The sequence below is a fragment of the Manacus candei genome, unplaced genomic scaffold (genome assembly GCF_025592945.1).
Source record: "Manacus candei isolate 608988 ecotype Guabito, Panama unplaced genomic scaffold, ASM2559294v1 h1tg000225l, whole genome shotgun sequence".
In the NCBI taxonomy this organism is placed as follows: Eukaryota; Metazoa; Chordata; class Aves; order Passeriformes; family Pipridae; genus Manacus; species Manacus candei.
The window spans coordinates 58768-75199 of NW_026138273.1; the positions used below are offsets into that span (position 1 = coordinate 58768).

Below are 16432 nucleotides of genomic sequence, written 5' to 3' on the forward strand. Positions count from 1 at the left end.
TGGGCGGGGCTGCGCTCTCGCCTCAAGCCAGGATATCCCAGGGCAGTGGAACAGCAATTCCTGTCAGCTCCCAGCAAAGATTATTGGGGTTTGCACTGGGGAAATATTGACACTCCAGCTTCTTCTTCTCTTTTTAGAACTTTGAGCTTGCAGTCGGGTAGAAGGGCTGGTGGGGGAGTGGGAAGAGACCCACTGAGGGACACATCTCACCTCTCAGTTAGATGGAGCTAAACCCCTGATCTTGCTTAGGAAGAGCTGCTGATGCTCAGTTTTCTTCTTTCCCTTCTGCTTTAGTGGGATATTACATTTCCCTGCAGTATTGGTGATAGAATGGTATGTCAGCTGGAATGGTTTGGTTCTTACAGAAAGCATGAACGCATTTTAAGGAAGGTATTTTTACAGAGGTGAGGCCTCCAAGAAAAACAAAAAAAACCCAAAAGTAATATAAGTGCAGAATAAAGTAAACTTTGGGGTTTTCTTTTTATTTCTTGGGTAGAAAAGCCATCCCAGTTAGGGACAGCAATTTATTGCATTGCTGAAATAAAACCAACCAACCAACAAACAAAGAAATCTGAATTTGTTCTCTTTCAGATTTGTTTTTTATCACAATAATCCTTCTAGTGAAAAGGGCTAATTTACTCTTTCTAGAGGAATATTTTAAGTGTGATTATCACAATATCACAGCTGCTGAAAAGGTCTAAAATAGGACACTGACCTTGAACGTGTTCCTGCGTTTAGGATGTGGTGCTTAACATTCAAGAAACAATAGAACTACAACTCATTTATTAATGCATCATCTCAAAATGTTCACTCTCGCTCTGTAAAGACATGCCACAAAAATTGTAGAAAGCTTGCAGTATCCCATGAAGTACATGTGGTATTTTATCAGTGTAAATATAAGATTATATTACATATTTTTATATATATATTATATATATAAATACTTATATTATATATAAGATTTTCAAGATTTCTGCTGGCAGTACTCCATAACTAAAGTAAGTTTTCCCTTTGGTGCTGCACTAGTTTATGATTTAATTGTTACTGACATTCCACCAGTCATATTATTAACTTCACCAAATGAAAGGGAAATAATCCTGTATTATTAAAGAGAGCAACTGAATTCCCTCAGTCATCTTATTCTTGGCTGTCTGGGACAGTGATGAACTTCAGCTTCCCTAAAGAAACTTCCACTAAAAAAGAACTTGGGATCATAGTGAGAGATCCATATTGAAGGGTGTGCCTGAATTATCTTTAGGGAGGAGACCTTTTTTGGTGGGTGACAAGCAATGTACCTTTTCTTTCTGGCTCCCTTTTTCTCTCTGGGTTCTTTTTCCCTTTCTTTTTGTCAGAGGCTTTGGAAAAGGTGTTTTGTCAAGAGAATAATATTCATTTATAGCCATGTGAAGGGTTTCTATCCTATACCAGTGAAGGCAGTCACCTAAATACCCATACCCATGCCCTTGAAAATAAAACAAGGAGAAAATATGGAGTATTTGTTTGAGACCAGATAAACTGAATGCAGTTCAGTAACATGGTAAGGCAATTGCTGTTATTGCACAGAGACATTTCTTTCTATGCTGGAACTGAGGGTAGCAGCCAAATCTAAAAGCCTTGCTCTGTGTGTTTGTGAACACACTGTGGGTAAGTTCAAAGGAGCATTCAGAGATTGTGTTGTGTGAGCCTTTTTCCCTAAGATCAAAACAAGGAGTAATTATTGCTAAATGCAGCAGATGGCTTTTTCTCTTTATTCCCAATCACTGATTAAAGAAACATAACTCAGATGTGATCTCACTCTGTGCTCCAGTGACATTAACATTAGAACAATATTGTCACTGTCTACTGGTCTCTTGTGCTCCTCACTGGAAGGCACTTGGTGCACCCCTGGATATCCTGCTAATGAGGTAAAAAACTAACCCTTCTAAAGTTCCAGATTTTCCTCACCTGTTTGGACACAGTTGGACAAACTGGACCAAGTTAGTACTTGAAAGCCACCTGCTGGATTTAGCATTAATTACTCCTTGTTTTGATTGTAGAGGAAAAAAGCTCACACAACACAATCTCTGTGGACCCAACAGAGAAAACATCCCCAGGGTCTTGTTAGAGCACAAACCTGCAAACAGGGATGACAGGTCAGAGAATCACAGAATCATCAAGGCTGGAAGAGACCTTCCAGACCTTCTAGTCCAACTGTCAACCCAGCACCACCAGAATCACCCCTAAACCCCATCCCAAAGCGCTACATCCAGATGCCACCTGAATGCTTCCAGAGACTCCACCACCTCCCTGGGCTACTTGTTCCAATGCCTGAGCACTCTCTCAGGGGAAAAAGGGTTTTTGAATATCTAATATGAACCTTGCCTGATGCAATTTAAGGCCGTTTCCTGTCTTCCTGTCACTAAAGGCTTTGCAGAAGAGACCGACCCCCACCCCACTAAAACCTCCTTTCAGGTCATTGCAGAGAGCAATGAGGTCCCCCCTGAACCTCCCCTTCTCCAGACTCAACCAGCCCAGTTCCCTCAGCCGTCCCTCAGCAGACATGTTTTCCAGAGCCTTCCCCAGCTCCCTTCCCTTCTCTGGACACGCTCCAGCCCCTCAAGGGCCTTTTGACACTGAGGGGCCAGAACTGGACACAGCACTCCAGGTGGGGCCTCCCCAGTGCCCAGCACAGAGGGGCAATCAGTTCTCTGCTCCTGCTGGCCACACTCTTCTCCACAAAGGCCACCATGCCCTTGGCCTTCTTGCCCCCCTGGGCACACTCTGCCTCATATCCAGCCCCTGTCAAGCAGCACCCCCAAGTCCCTTCCTGCTGAGCAGCTCTCCAGCCCCTCTGCCCCCAGCCTGGAGTGTTCCAGGGGGTTGTTGGGACCCAAGGGCAGGCCCCGACACTTGGCTTTATTGATCCAGCCTGTCCAGATCCCTCTGCAGAGCCTTCCTGCCCTCCAGCACATCCACACTCACACCCAGATCAGTCAGTCTCCCAAACAGGACAAAGTCTGACCACCAGCAGTCCAGGCTGTCAGTTCTGCTGCCCCCTCCTTCCTCCACCCAGAATGGAAAACTCCACCATTTTGGGGTCTCTGTGCCCGTCGGCTCCGACCACCACATCCCCCACCAGTCACAGAATCATGGAATGGTTTGGGTGGGAAGGGACCTTAAAGAGCATCTCAGTCCAACCCCCTGCCATGGACAGGGACACCTTCCACTAGGCTCAGAGCTCAGAGCCCCATCCAACCTGACCATGAACACTTCCAGGGATGGGGCAGCCAGAACTTCTCTGAGCAACCTGTACCAGGATCTCACTACCATCACAGCCCAGAAATTCTTCCTAATATCCCATCTAACCCTTCCCTTTCTCAGTGTGAAGCCATTCCCCTTGTCCTGTCACTCCAGGCCCTTCTCCAAAGTCTCTTTCCATCTTTCTTGTTGGCTCCCTTCAGGCACTGGAAGGCCACAATTAGGTCACCCCAAAGCCTTCTTTTCTCCAGCCTGAACACCACTAATTCTCTCAGCCTTTCCTCACAGCAGAGCTGCTCCATCCCTCTGATCCCTTTGGTGGTCCCCTCTGGACTCACTCCAGCAGGTCCATGTCCTTCCTGTGCTGGAGCCCAGAGCTGGAGGCAGCTCTGCAGGGGTGACAACATTACAGCCCTATGTGTTCCAGCAAGGACACTGTGGAACCTCCTGGAGTAAAGGGGCCATTGTGACACTGCAGGGCCTTCTGGAGCCAAAGGAACCCTGGGACACTGTGGAACCTCATGGAACCAAGGGAGCATTGTGACACTGAAGAACCTCGGGGACTCAAAAGCCACTGTGACACTGCAGGGCCTCATGGAACCAAAGGGACACTGAGGAATCTCATGGAACCAAGAGGCCACTGTGACATGTGGGGCCTCCTAGAACCAAAGGAGTCCTGAGACATTTTGCAAACCCATGGAATCAAGGGTCCATTGTCACACTGCAGAGCCTTACGAAGCCAAATGGACCCTGAGACTCTGTGGAACCTCATGGAATCCAGTGGCCATTCCCACACTGTAAAACCTCATGGATACTCTCAGGTTCCCATTATTAAAAGACACCTCTGCCCAAATTCAGCTGCAAAGGAGACCATGTGCCAAAGTCATCAGTCCAGGTTTGATTTAACAGTAAATAGGAGGGAGAGAGAGAAAAAGAAATGGAAAGAGAGAGAAGAAGGGGGTGGTGGGAAGCCAGTGAGAGAGAGACAGAGATGAAGTCAATGTATCACACCATGGAGATCCCTGAGGCTCCCACCGGTCCTTCTTCACCCTGCTCTGCTCGGTGGAGGGTCCCCAAGTTGTGCTTCTGGGCTATCACTTTTATACAGCCCAAGCCCCGGGTATTCAGGGGGGTAGATGCTGTTCCCACAGCTTGGGCTGGCACATCTACAGGGACTTGCTTCCTTTCCCACAGCTTGCCACGGTGGGAGTTTTGCCTGCTGTGCTTCCAGTCTGCAGGTGGGAATCTTTGTCTGGATGGGTTCCCCAGACCTGCCTTACCAGCCCTGGCTTCCTGTTGGGGCTGTCTGCTCTTTCCCACAGTCTGCACAGTGCAATTCTGGCCTGGGGGCTACTACTCAGGGGTCAGGGGTGTGAAGATTGAGGACAGTAGAGGAGTAGCCTGAGAGGTCTGGAAGGGGGGTGTCAGAGCTGGTGGAGCTTTTCTTCCTGTCAGAAAACAGCCTAAGAAAGAACTAGTGCCACCAAGGGCAGCTGGGGTGGCCTAGACTGGTGACAAGAAGTCAGAAATTTCTCTCTGAGGTCAGTGTTGTGGTGCAATATGTCACAAAGAAGGAGTCTGGATGAGCCCAAGGCTTTGTGTGTGCAGGAAGAGCCAGGGAGGACGCAGAGATGTCAGTGCAGGAAGGTGCCAGCCAGGTGGGGCAGCCGGGGGGATGATGACAGCCTGCAGGGAAAGGGGCAGGGCATGGACACCGTAGGACAGCCTGGGCTGGAGAGGAGACCGGGATGGGGAGAAGCTGAAAGGCCCTGACACAGCCACCTTCTGCAGGCCTTTGGCCATGGCTGCTGTCTGTGCCCCTGATGCCAGGAGGAGGGGAGTGGCCCCTGCAGCCCTGGGGCCTCATGGCCTCCTTGTCCCTGCTCAGCAGCCTGGCAGGTGCCACCCCATGGTCCTGCCCTTGGCATTGCACATCCCACATCCCAGTGCCCCAGGAAGAGCCCTGAGGAATGAGGCAGGGACAGGATGTCCCTTCCCAGGGGCTGGGGGTCAGGGCTTGGTCCTCTGGATTAAGGAAACAAGTCAAGGTTTATTCAGCATCAGAGCCACCTTTCCCTTGCTTGTCCATCCTTGTCATCACTGTCTGCAGTTTTCTGCTCTAACTGGAATCTGGGGACACTTTCTCAGTTGTGTCCCTCAGTGAGACTCATTAGCACTACAAGAAACTTTAGTGTTTCAATCTCACTTTGACTTCTTGAGAAGTTGTTTGAACTTCCTCTCAGGGACTGAGTCTCATGTAAACAACATCAAAGTCCCCTGAGGGTCATGAAATGCCTGGGGTTGTTGCTGTGCTGCTGAGCTGAGCGGAACTCCTGGCACACAGGGAGCTCCTGGCAAGCAAGAAGAGCTTCAAAGAGACAGCTCTGCTGGTGAGCAGCTCCTCTGCACAGCCCAGCAGGGCTGAGGGCACTGCCTGCAGCACCCAGGGCACAGGAGAGAAGGCAGAGACATGAGAGGCAGCCTGGGCTGGGAGGTGACTGAGCTCTCACTATGGGAGAAACCTTCCCAGGATTTGAAAGAAGAATTCTCTGGCTGTAGGAAAGTTCAACTTGCCTTCCTGGAGGCATCTCCTAAAGCTGCCACATCCCACAGCTTCCAGGATCTTTCAGCAGGACTCTCCCAGTTGCTGCAGTGCAGAGGAAGTGACCATATGGCAGAGCAGGGCAGGAGCTGCAGGCAGCAAGGGCAGAGAGGAGAAGGGAGCAGGAGGTTCAAGGGATCCTGGGCTGGGAGGACAGGGCAGAGCTGCTCAGGGCAGGAACCTTGCCAGCCCTTTGCCACGCTCAGGCTGTGGCTGCAGAGCAGTGCAGGTGAGTTCCTGCAAGTGCCTCTCCCAGCTGCCAAATGGCAGCAGTGGCAGGAGCTGTCAGGATGGCTCTGCTGGATTTGCTGGGGTGCAGCAGGAGAAGCTGCTGCAGAGCAGGACTTGCTGCTGCCCCATCAGAGGCCCAGGGCCAGAAGGTTCCCTGTGCCAGGGCTGGCTGTGGGGTGGGAAGGTGGGGGTGCAGCCAGGGGTGCCCAGGGCTGTGGGGCAGAGCAGGGTCCTGCCCCCAGGGCTCTGTGTGCTGGGGCAGGGACTCTGCTGCCTTCCAGGGTCAGCTCTCAGCCCGGCCAAGGAGCTGCCACGGGGCTGGGGGAGAAGGTGTGGGTGGAAGGAGTGACCCCTCAGGGCTGGGCAGGGCAGGGCAGGGCCCTTCAGCTGCAGGCTCAGGGCTCCTCACAGCTTCAGCTCCACCTCCTCCATTTCCAGGGGCCCTTTTCAGGAAGCACATCCCCCCAGAACACCTCCCCCTTCCCAGCCACCACAGGCTGTCTGGGATCTGCTCTGCAGCCCCTGCCCAGGCAGAGCTGCCCCTGGGCACTGGGCTGGGGATGGCTCTGGCAGCACTGGCAGGGAGCTGAGCTGGGCACAGGCAGGGGCTGCTGGCAGGAACAGCTCCTCACCCAGAGACAGGCAGGCAGGGAGAGGCAGCTGCTGCCACAAGGGCTGGGCAGGGGGATGTGGGCCCCTCCCTGCTGTCCCTGTGGCACAGACCCCTTCCCTGAGCAGCTCCTGCCTGGGCTCCTTTCCCAGCCTAAGCAGAGCCTGTGCCCTCAGGCCCACGGGGGCTGGGCTGTGCATTGCCCTGCAGCAGCCAGAGCCCAGGCAAGGACAGGGCCCTGATTTCCAGCTGTCTCTCTGTGTCCCTCCTCCCTTGGCAGCAGCACTGTGGCATTTCACTGCCATCCCCTGCTGCCTGGGCTCTCCTTGTTCTCACCACTGGGTTTTCTGAGCCACTGTGGGGCTTGGGGGGGCAGATTCCTGTCCAGACACAATCCCTTTGGGTGCTGCTGTGGGGATGTGTCTGTGGTAGCCAAGTGCCCAAGTGCCCTCCAGGCACCTTCAGGGTCTTCAGCTGTTTGCCTGGGTGTCCTGCAGGGCTGCAGGTGCCCTCCAGAAGGGCACAGCTCTGCCATAGTATCTCTGTGCTGCACAGGATCCCCATGGAGAAAACTCCTCAGTGCTAAATCCATGGAAATGCTCTGGGCAGCTGTACTTGGGAGCTGCAATGATCCCTGTTTGTGGCAGTCTGGGAGGAGAAAGATGAGATCCTAATCAGGCACCCTGAGGAAAGGCAAGGATTCTGTCAATCTGCTCTTTGAACCAGGATTCCTCTGCTCCCAGAAGTGCCTTGTTTCTTTTTGCAGGGAATTCCTAAGGGTGATCCCCCTTCAGCTCCAAGCTGCCAGCCAGGAGCAGCTGTGAACAGGAAAGATGGCCAGCTCTTGTCTCTGCACCAAGAGACCATCCCTTTGCCTCTCAGGACTCACAAGATTTCCCTTGGAGCACATTAGAAATGTCAGAGATTTCAACCATCCAAACTCACTCCTGGCAAGAGGAACTGGAACAAAATCAAGTCCCCCAAATCCCCTCCCTCTGTTCTGCCCTTGGGCAAACTGTGACCAGCAGTTCTGGAAACACTTTGATACATCACAAATGCATTTAATTGGAGGTCACCCTGTGCTCCAAGTTGCCTCTCACTGCACAGCAAGAAGGATTCCTCAGGAGCCCATTCCAGGGTCCTGCTCTCAGTGCCCCCTTCAGCCAGCAAAACCCAGAGCTCGGGCAGAGGGATGCAGAGAGATCTTCCTGAAAAGAGGCCCTGAATGTTGAATTGCTATGAGACATGCAAGATGTTTTGCTGATTGAGTCTGGCCTAATTTAGTTCTGCCTTTTTTCTCCTCAACAGAAAACAATAACCAGAGGCAGCAAATGTCCAACAGCAGCTCCATGCCCCAGTTCCTCCTCCTGGCATTCACAGAGAGGCGGGAGCTGCAGCTCCTGCACTTCTGGCTCTTCCTGGCCATCTCCCTGGCTGCCCTCCTGGCCAATGGCCTCATCCTCAGCACCGTAGCCTGTGACCACCACCTGCACACCCCCATGGGCTTCTTCCTGCTCAACCTCTCCCTCACAGACCTGGGCTGCATCTGCACCACTGTCCCCAAAGCCATGCACAATTCCCTCCATAACACCACAACCATCTCCTACACAGGATGTGCTGCACAGCTCTTTTTCTTTTTCTTCTTCATGTCAACAGAGTATTTCCTCCTCACCATCATGTGCTACGACCGCTATGTTGCCATCTGCAAACCCCTGCACTACGGGACCCTCCTGGGCAGCAGAGCTTGTGCCCACATGGCAGCAGCTGCCTGGGCCACTGGCTTTCTCAATGCTCTGCTGCACACAGTCAGTACATTTTCCCTGCCCCTGTGCCAGGGCAATGCCCTGGGCCAGTTCTTCTGTGAAATCCCACACATCCTCAAGCTCTCCTGCTCACACTCAGGCTACCTCAGGGAAATTGAGTTTCTCTGGTTTACTATTTCTTTAGGGCTTGGCTGTTTCATTTTCATTGTTTTCTCCTATGTGCAGATTTTCAGGGCTGTGCTGAGGATCCCCTCTCAGCAGGGAAGGCACAAAGCCTTTTCCACCTGCCTCCCTCACCTGACCGTGGTCTCTATTGTTGTCAGCACTGCCGCATTTGCCCACCTGAAGCCCTCCTCCATCTCCTCCCCATCCCTGGACCTGGTGGTGTCAGTTCTGTACTCGGTGGTGCCTCCATCACTGAACCCCTTCATCTACAGCCTCAGGAACCAGGAGCTCAAGGATGCCATAAGGACAATGACGACTGGATGTTTTTTTTTAAGAAGCAATAACCTGCCTCTTTTCTTCTGCAGAACATTCATTGTATAACACATTTTGGGCCCAGCCTGCCTTCTAAAGCTTTTTGTAGTAATTGGGTTGGGGGGCTTCCCTGTTTTTTCCCTCTGTTCATGTCATTAACACTGAAATTTTATTCTTCATCCCATATAATTCACTCTCTACCTCTTTTTTTCACTCTCAAAATATACATATCAGGAATCATGCTTTGTGTGCATTTAAACAAAATAAAAGTTTGTGCAGCAAGGTATTTGTCAAACATTCTCCCTGTGTTAGTTTGTACATGAGGAATCACAATCTCTGAGTGTAAGAAAGGACACAAATTCTTTTTCCAAATCCTTCCTCCAAGACCTCCCCTGAAGCTGGAGGGCATTTCCATGTTTGCAGATGTGGAGGGGAAAAGAGTCCCAGCACTGCCAGGGAGCACCAGGACTGGGTCTGTTCAGAGCTGCTCTCTTTGCACTCCCACCCTCTCCTTTCCTGTCCGTGCCCAAGGCCTGAGTGCTCTGGCAGCTCAGTCACTGTCCTGCTGTGGGTCAGGCCTGTGAGCACAGGCAGGGACAGGCCCTGGGCACTGCTGGGACAGGGCTGGGCTCCACAACAGCAATTCCAGCAGCAAAGGGGTTCCCCTCCAGGCACTTCTTGAAGGCTGAGGTCTTTTCCCAACACTGGTATGGAGAAGAAGTCCCTGGATTCCTTTTGTTCCATGAGGTTCCCCAGTGTCACAATGGCCTCTTGATTCCATGAAATTCCACTGTGGCCCAGGGTTTCTTTGTTTCTAAGAGCCCCTGCAGTGCCACAATGGCCTCCTGATTCCATGTGTTTCTGCAGTGTCACAATGGCCCCATTATTTCATCAGGTTGCCCACTGTCCCAGGGTTCCCTTGGCTCCATGGGACCCTGGAGTGTCCCAGTGGCCTCTTGATTCCATGGCTTTCCCCAGGGTCACAATGGCCACGTAATTCCATGAGGTTCTGCAGTTTCACAGTGGCTCCTTGATTCCATGAGGTTGCACAGCATCATCACACAGCTGAGCCCATCCTGATGAAAGTTCTGAGGAGGTTGGGAGGAACTGGGACAAAAGGGAAGGAAAACTGGGGAAGGAAAGAGGGGCTTGACCAACAGAGAGGAAGGATTTCTATGAGGTAAAACTATCTTCAGGTAATGCTGAGGGTGCTGAAACACTGACTGTGCAAACACATCTGATGGACCTTTATGCACTTTGTAACCTCAAGCCCCAAAACCACCCAAAAGTGCTGCTCCTCCCATGGAAAGGTATCCACTTCTCTAATTCCAAACCAGAAAAAGCCCAAACCCAGAACTCCAGACTCTTATTTGTCCTCTAATGCCCACCTCATTCCCAAACCTGTATTACCAGTATGAAAAGCCAAGCTTTTATCTTAACCCAGCCCAAAAATCTCTTCCCCTAATCATGAACCAGACACTGCCAGTAGAACAACAAACCTCCCAAAGTTCTGCCGAATCCCCACCCTGAGCTCTAAACCCCAAGCCCTGACCATTCAGCACCCCCACAGCCCTTGGAAGCAGGGCAAGGACCTGCAGGGCCCAGAGCAGGCCCAGGGGGTTGGCAGAGGAATGGGAGGTGACCTGGATCTGTTCAGCTCTGCAGTGACCCCCAGGAGAAGGGCCTGGGCTCTGGGAGGGATGTCCTGTGGCACAGGGGCTCAGGATCCAAGTTCAGAAGGCCAAGTGCACATGGCAACAGCCAGAGCTGGTGCAGAGACATCAGGGAGGGTCTAGAAATGCTGCTGGGAGGGGGTGGGAAAGCAGGAGGGGTGTGTGCAGCCTGCAAGGCCAGAGCAGCAGCAGGGCCAGGGCAGGACAGCCTGCAGGAGAGATGGCCAAGGGCTCTGGCAGGGCTGCAAGGCCCAAAGGCACCCAGGCCTTTGTCCCCTTGCCTCTGGCAGCTGCCTCTGCCACTCAGGCCACCACAAGACACTTTCCTGGCAGGGTCTGCACTTGGTTTCTGCCTCGCCCCTCCCTCAGGAGCCTGGCAGGGGTTGCCCAGTTTTGGGCCTTTGTTGTTCCTCCCCCTGCCATCCCAGTGCCCCCCAAACAGCCCTGAGCCAGCCGGGAGGGACAGGATCTGCTGGGCCAGGGCCTGGGGCTCAGGCCTTGGCCTTTGTGCTCCACAAAACCAAGGCAGGCTTTGCTCAGCATTGCAGGGGCCTGCCCAGAGCCTTTGTCTGCCTGCACTCCTGGCCTCCAAGGAGCTGCTCCAAGGAGTCCCTGGGGAGGCTTTGGCAGTGCCTGCCCTCAGTGGGGCCCAGCAATGCTTCAAGGCACTTGGACTTTGGCTTCTGACTTCTTCAGCAGCTGCTTCAATCTTCTCTCAGTACCTCAGGATCATGGGCTGGGCTGCAAACACACCGTGGGGCTCATTAAATTCCAGAAATCCCTCAGGATCTCTTTGTCTTCCTTTAATTGTTTTCAAAGCAATTTCAAAACAAGTCTTTAAAGTTTGTACTTTTTGTGTTTTAATTCAATTATGGATATTTTTTAGTTCAGAGGAGAGGTGATAGAGGTGTTCTCCAAGTGATCTTGATGCTGAGTGTCTCCTCAGGAGATCCACACTGACCCTGTATAATTAACCTTGCTCCTCACCCCCCAACCTCACAAGTTCTGCCATGGCCCACCTTGGACTGACAGCTGATGCAGCTCCAAACACACTGTGGGACCCATTAAAACACTGAAAAACAAATTCTTTGTCTTCCTTTAATTGTCTTCAAGTCATCAAGACTTGAACAGCTAATTGGAGTTGTTTTGTAGTTTAGCTAAGGAGGGAGATTTTAAAGTGGACGTCACGAAGAATATATATTTTTTGATGAAAGGGAATGATTTACACAGAGCCTTGGGATGCAAGAGGGTCAGGGCACAAAGGATTTGTATCCAAAGACAAGGAGGCAAAAGAGATTAGTAGCACTTAATCATTCACCAGTTGAACAATTATCAAGTGATTCAATAGCATTTGCCACAATTTTAACAGTGACTGAATTATAGATTCACAATAACAACATTCACACCAAAGTCAATTCACACCCACACCCAGGCAGAGATGTGTGGACACATCAATAGCTGGCTGTGGAAAGGTCCCTCTCCCAAATTCTCCTGGTTGTCAGGGAAACACTCCCCCAAATCCCTTTGTGTTTCCCACCAGACAAGGGTCACAGCTGGAGGAGTGTTTGTTGAGGGGGATCAGAATTGTCCGGGGCATCAGTGATGGTCTTTGGAGTGTTGCAAACTGGAGGGTTCCCGAGCTGGGAGAGGCTGCCAGAGGTGTCCCACTGAGAGGGAGGTGCTGGGGAGCTGCCAGGGCCTCCCTCAGCCCCGCTGGCTGTGGGCTCCCAAGGGGACTGGCTTTAGTTATCTGCTGAATTTCCATCCTGGTGTCAGGAATTACTGGAGTTTCCAAACTATTTGGGAATTGTATCCAAACTGTTCAATTTTGGTTACGATTCAGGTATGGAATGTTCTAAGGTTTTCATGGGATGACTGCTTATCCTGTGTTCCCCAGCTCTTACACCCATCCCAGTCAGCTGGATGGTTTATTGACAATGTGTCCCGAGGGGCGGCACCTCCGATGCCATAGAAACCCCTCCCCTGGATTAGGAAACCTTTGGAATTCAGGAGCTGTCCCAGTGGAGCATGAACATGAACAGCAGTTTTCCTAAAGCCCAGCCCCAAGCAGAACAAAGCCAGGTCCCATCAGTGTCAGAGCAAAGGTCCCCCATGGCTGTGTCCCTGTGGCCGCTGAGGCGGCAGCGCAGGCCCGAGGCGGTGCCGGGTCCCGGTGCAGCCGGGGCAGAGCGGCGGCTGCGCGAGCGGCAACCCCGGCGGTGAGTGCGGCAGCCCCGTGGGAGCGGCGGCTCCGGGCACAGACGCCGGCGGCAGCCGCTGTGGCTCCTGGAACCCAGTGGCCATTGGGACACTGCAGGGCCTGCTGGAATCCAGGGGCCGCTGGGACACTGGGGAGCCTCTTGGAGCCAAGGGAACCCTGGGATGTTTTGGAACATCCTGGAATCAAGGAGCCATTGTGACACTGCAGGCCCCCATGGAACCAAAGGAACCATGAGAGTGTTTGCAACCTCATGGAATCAAGGGGCCATTTCTGGCAGGATGCTCTGCTCTGACAATACCTAAACAATGGTCAGAGATTGCAAACAATGCAAGCTCTCTGTGGTGAGTAACTGCTGGTGTCAAGGTGCTGTTTTTAATGTTGAATTATGCTAACCCCAGAATGCTTCATGAAACTTCAAACACACATCCTGCTTTTTGAAGCAGGATTTGACAGATAAGCTGTTCCCTGGCCTGCAAATACATCTGGCAGTCAAACCCTTGATAACTATAAAAGCCTTGTCCAACTTTCCTGTGTCAGATTCTTCCACAGACTTCCTTGAAGTGTGTGGAGCTTCTGCCATGAAACAGGGACAGCTCTTCATGGTCACTGCCCAGGGGTTAAGTGAAAGAGAGAGAACTACCCCCTGTCATTGTGGGGTGAGTTACCTCAATGTCTGCTTCAGGATTGTTTCTTTTTGGTAGCTTTGATCCAATTGCTTTAATAGTGTTACTTTGATAGACTCCACTGTCCTATCTTACACTATACTATAGGGGTTTTTGGCTTTTATAATTTGAAGTAAATATTCTCTTTAAGGTCTTTCATCTGTTCACTTTTCTGATCAATTTTTTTGTTCATTTGTCATAATAAATCATTGTTTTTTTAGAAATATTTCTGATTTGCCATCACTAAAACCTGCAGGACAAAGTGATTGAATCACACCTGTATAATTCCTTCAATTGAAACCAAAATCTGAGTCTGAGATTGGATCCAGCCACTCCCAGGCTCTTCTCTGAGAAGGAATTTAGAAAGCAAGGGGGTCCTTTGTGCACCTCGTAGCTCAACGAGTTCAGCACAGAATCCCCCTGCACACACACACACACACAGGCATGGGAATCTACACACACACTCCTGTTCATCCCTGCACAGACATAACCCAGACAGACTCGCAGGGGAACTCCACACACCATTCCCACATCACAACATGGGAACAGTTAGAAAAACATAAAATATGTACACCAACCCTCACTGCACTGCAGCATTCACAGGATGTGACGCCTGTGTCCACTTTTGAAATGTTACAGCCATTCTACACAGCCTTTATTTCCTGCCAGCTGAGTATTCTATCAGTTGCATTCTAAGATGAAACTCCAGGCACATGAACAGCTGAATTTGTTCCACATTTAAACGCTGTTGCACATTTTTAAATGGAGAAAGTGGGGAAACTAAGTGTTCAAATGAATGAAACACAGTGAGCCACAAAAGGCAAAAGTACATAGTGTACAGCAGCTTTCTGGAACTACAAAGGTGCTCAATTTTTTATGTTTGGCATTCAGAGACTATGTTTACATTCATTAAACTACTCTCGTTCTGCCCCCCCCCCCTTTTTTAGAGTGTTTCAATTGCCTTTCCTTCTTCCAACAGCTGTGACAACTGCTAAAACAGTCAGTAAAATTAAGTCTGCTCTATAATCCTTTAGTGAACGTTACATTTTAATCAGAGTTTAAGGGAGATTTCTTGTTATGAATGCCCTGATTCATTTAAAATTATTAAACTGACACATATGTCAAAATGAGCGGATACATTTATTGCATGTTAGCTCATTAACTATTAGTAATTATTAGTGCTATTGTTATTGCTGAAAAAGCAAAAATTCCAGACTGCAGCTGGCTTTAAGTTATTGCATTCTTTAATATGTTCTGCCTTAAAATCAAATCATACTTAGTGATGGTCAGACAGATGTCTCTGCACTCTCAAAATGTTCAGACAATTTTTAGCTTGAATCTTCTCTTTCCTCACCCATAACACAAGAACTGCAGAAACTACAATACCTATTTTGTGTGTCCTTATGCTCACATGTGCATATGCCTATCACAATATATAGTCAAATCACAATTGCTATGGATATTATTAATGTGTTAAACTGTAGGGTTTGTTAATTGAAGTAGATATGTTTCTGAATGTTAGTTCTTTCTCTGTGTCCATTCAATCCCATACATTCAATCTCAAGCCCTGCACTCACACAATATACTGGGAGTGTTTTAAGATGGTTTTTAATTGAGCCAAAGAGGAAGAAAAAAATTAGTTTGAATCTTGCACCAGAGCCAAAAAGACATGTGCCCCAATTTAATTGAAATGCATCTACTCTTAGAGGCTTCTCTAAACTAATCCTTCAAATTAGCTCTAAGAAGGTACACTCAAGAAACCTCCTTTGAAAAGGTTGGGGGGGAACAAAGCATCCGTAAAAAAAACCCCAAACCAAACAAAACACCAAAAAAAGCCCAACCTAACACCCAACTTATAATCTCTTTACATATTTTGTAAAAAACGTGTCACTGTAGTGAAGGCTGTAGAAACTGCATTCTTACATTTCTGAAGCTCTCTTACACTATACACAGTGCACTGATCTATAAACCATATCTGAAAGGGCACCCTCCCCTGTTTATTTTCTGTTATTTACCCCAGAACATCCCAGTGGGTTTTCCCTGTGCCCCCTTCCCAAACTGTGCTCCCCCAGCCAGGCTGTTTGCTCCTTCCCGTCTCATTTCAGCCCTGTGCGATGGCCGCCATTCCCTTTTCCTGCCTGGCTCAATTCCCCCCAGCCCTGCGCTGTGCAGGCAGTGAGGACAGCGAGTGGGCAGCTCCCTCCAGCACACTGTCCCCTCCCGAGCAGCCTCTGCGCCGCTGCGGCCGGGGCGATGCGGTCCCTGCTCTTCCTGGCGGTGCAGGGAGAGCGGCTCCGGCAGGAAAAGTTCTCCCAGTCCATGTGCACCCAGCCTTGGAACAGAGCCTTGGAAATCTTTGATCCATACACGGGATGACTGGAACCATCACTTACAGCAGGGTTATCTCTACGTGCTGTCTTTATGTGGTCTGACATCTAATGCACGGTTTTTAAAACAACAGATTAAAGGGGTTGCACTTTTTAAAGGTGCAAAGAACACTCAATTCAACCCTCACAGTTGAATCAATAACACTCCAATAAATACTGACATTAGAAAAGCACCTATTTTAAGTCCTGAAAACCAGAAAAGGGACTTTTCACATGGGTGTCCTGTCATCCAGAACTATTAGGGAAGAATTCACTAGAATAAAGAAGTCTGTAAGTGTTCTGTCCAAGATCAAGGTGAGATTCTCTCTCTTCTAACATTTCACTGACCTAGGAAGCAAGAATTTGGCACACAATTAATACTGGAGAAAAATGAGACCAGTGAAAGATCCTGAGCTCAGGAGAACCTGACTGTGCTGAGGAATCAGAGCTTTCCCCCTGGGAAATGAATTGCTCTGAAACAGTGGGAAGAAACCAGGAACAAAGGCTGAGTTCAAATGCTCAAGAGTCAACAACTCCTTCCTCACCACAAGGTCTGAGCTCCCCTTAACTCATCTCTAGACATCCATGGA

At 50.1% G+C, this 16432-nt stretch overlaps 1 protein-coding gene across 1 annotated transcript in view; it reads left to right on the forward strand.

Annotated features, from left to right (window-relative positions):
* The window catches only part of LOC127464451 (zinc finger protein 3-like), a 51372-nt gene extending 35520 nt beyond the window's left edge, over positions 1-15852 (forward strand). The window contains exon 3 of the mRNA XM_051774788.1: positions 15705-15852. Coding sequence (XP_051630748.1) covers positions 15705-15852 — 148 coding nt within the window. The remainder of the gene's footprint in view (positions 1-15704) is intronic.
* Positions 15853-16432: the final 580 nt, after the last annotated feature.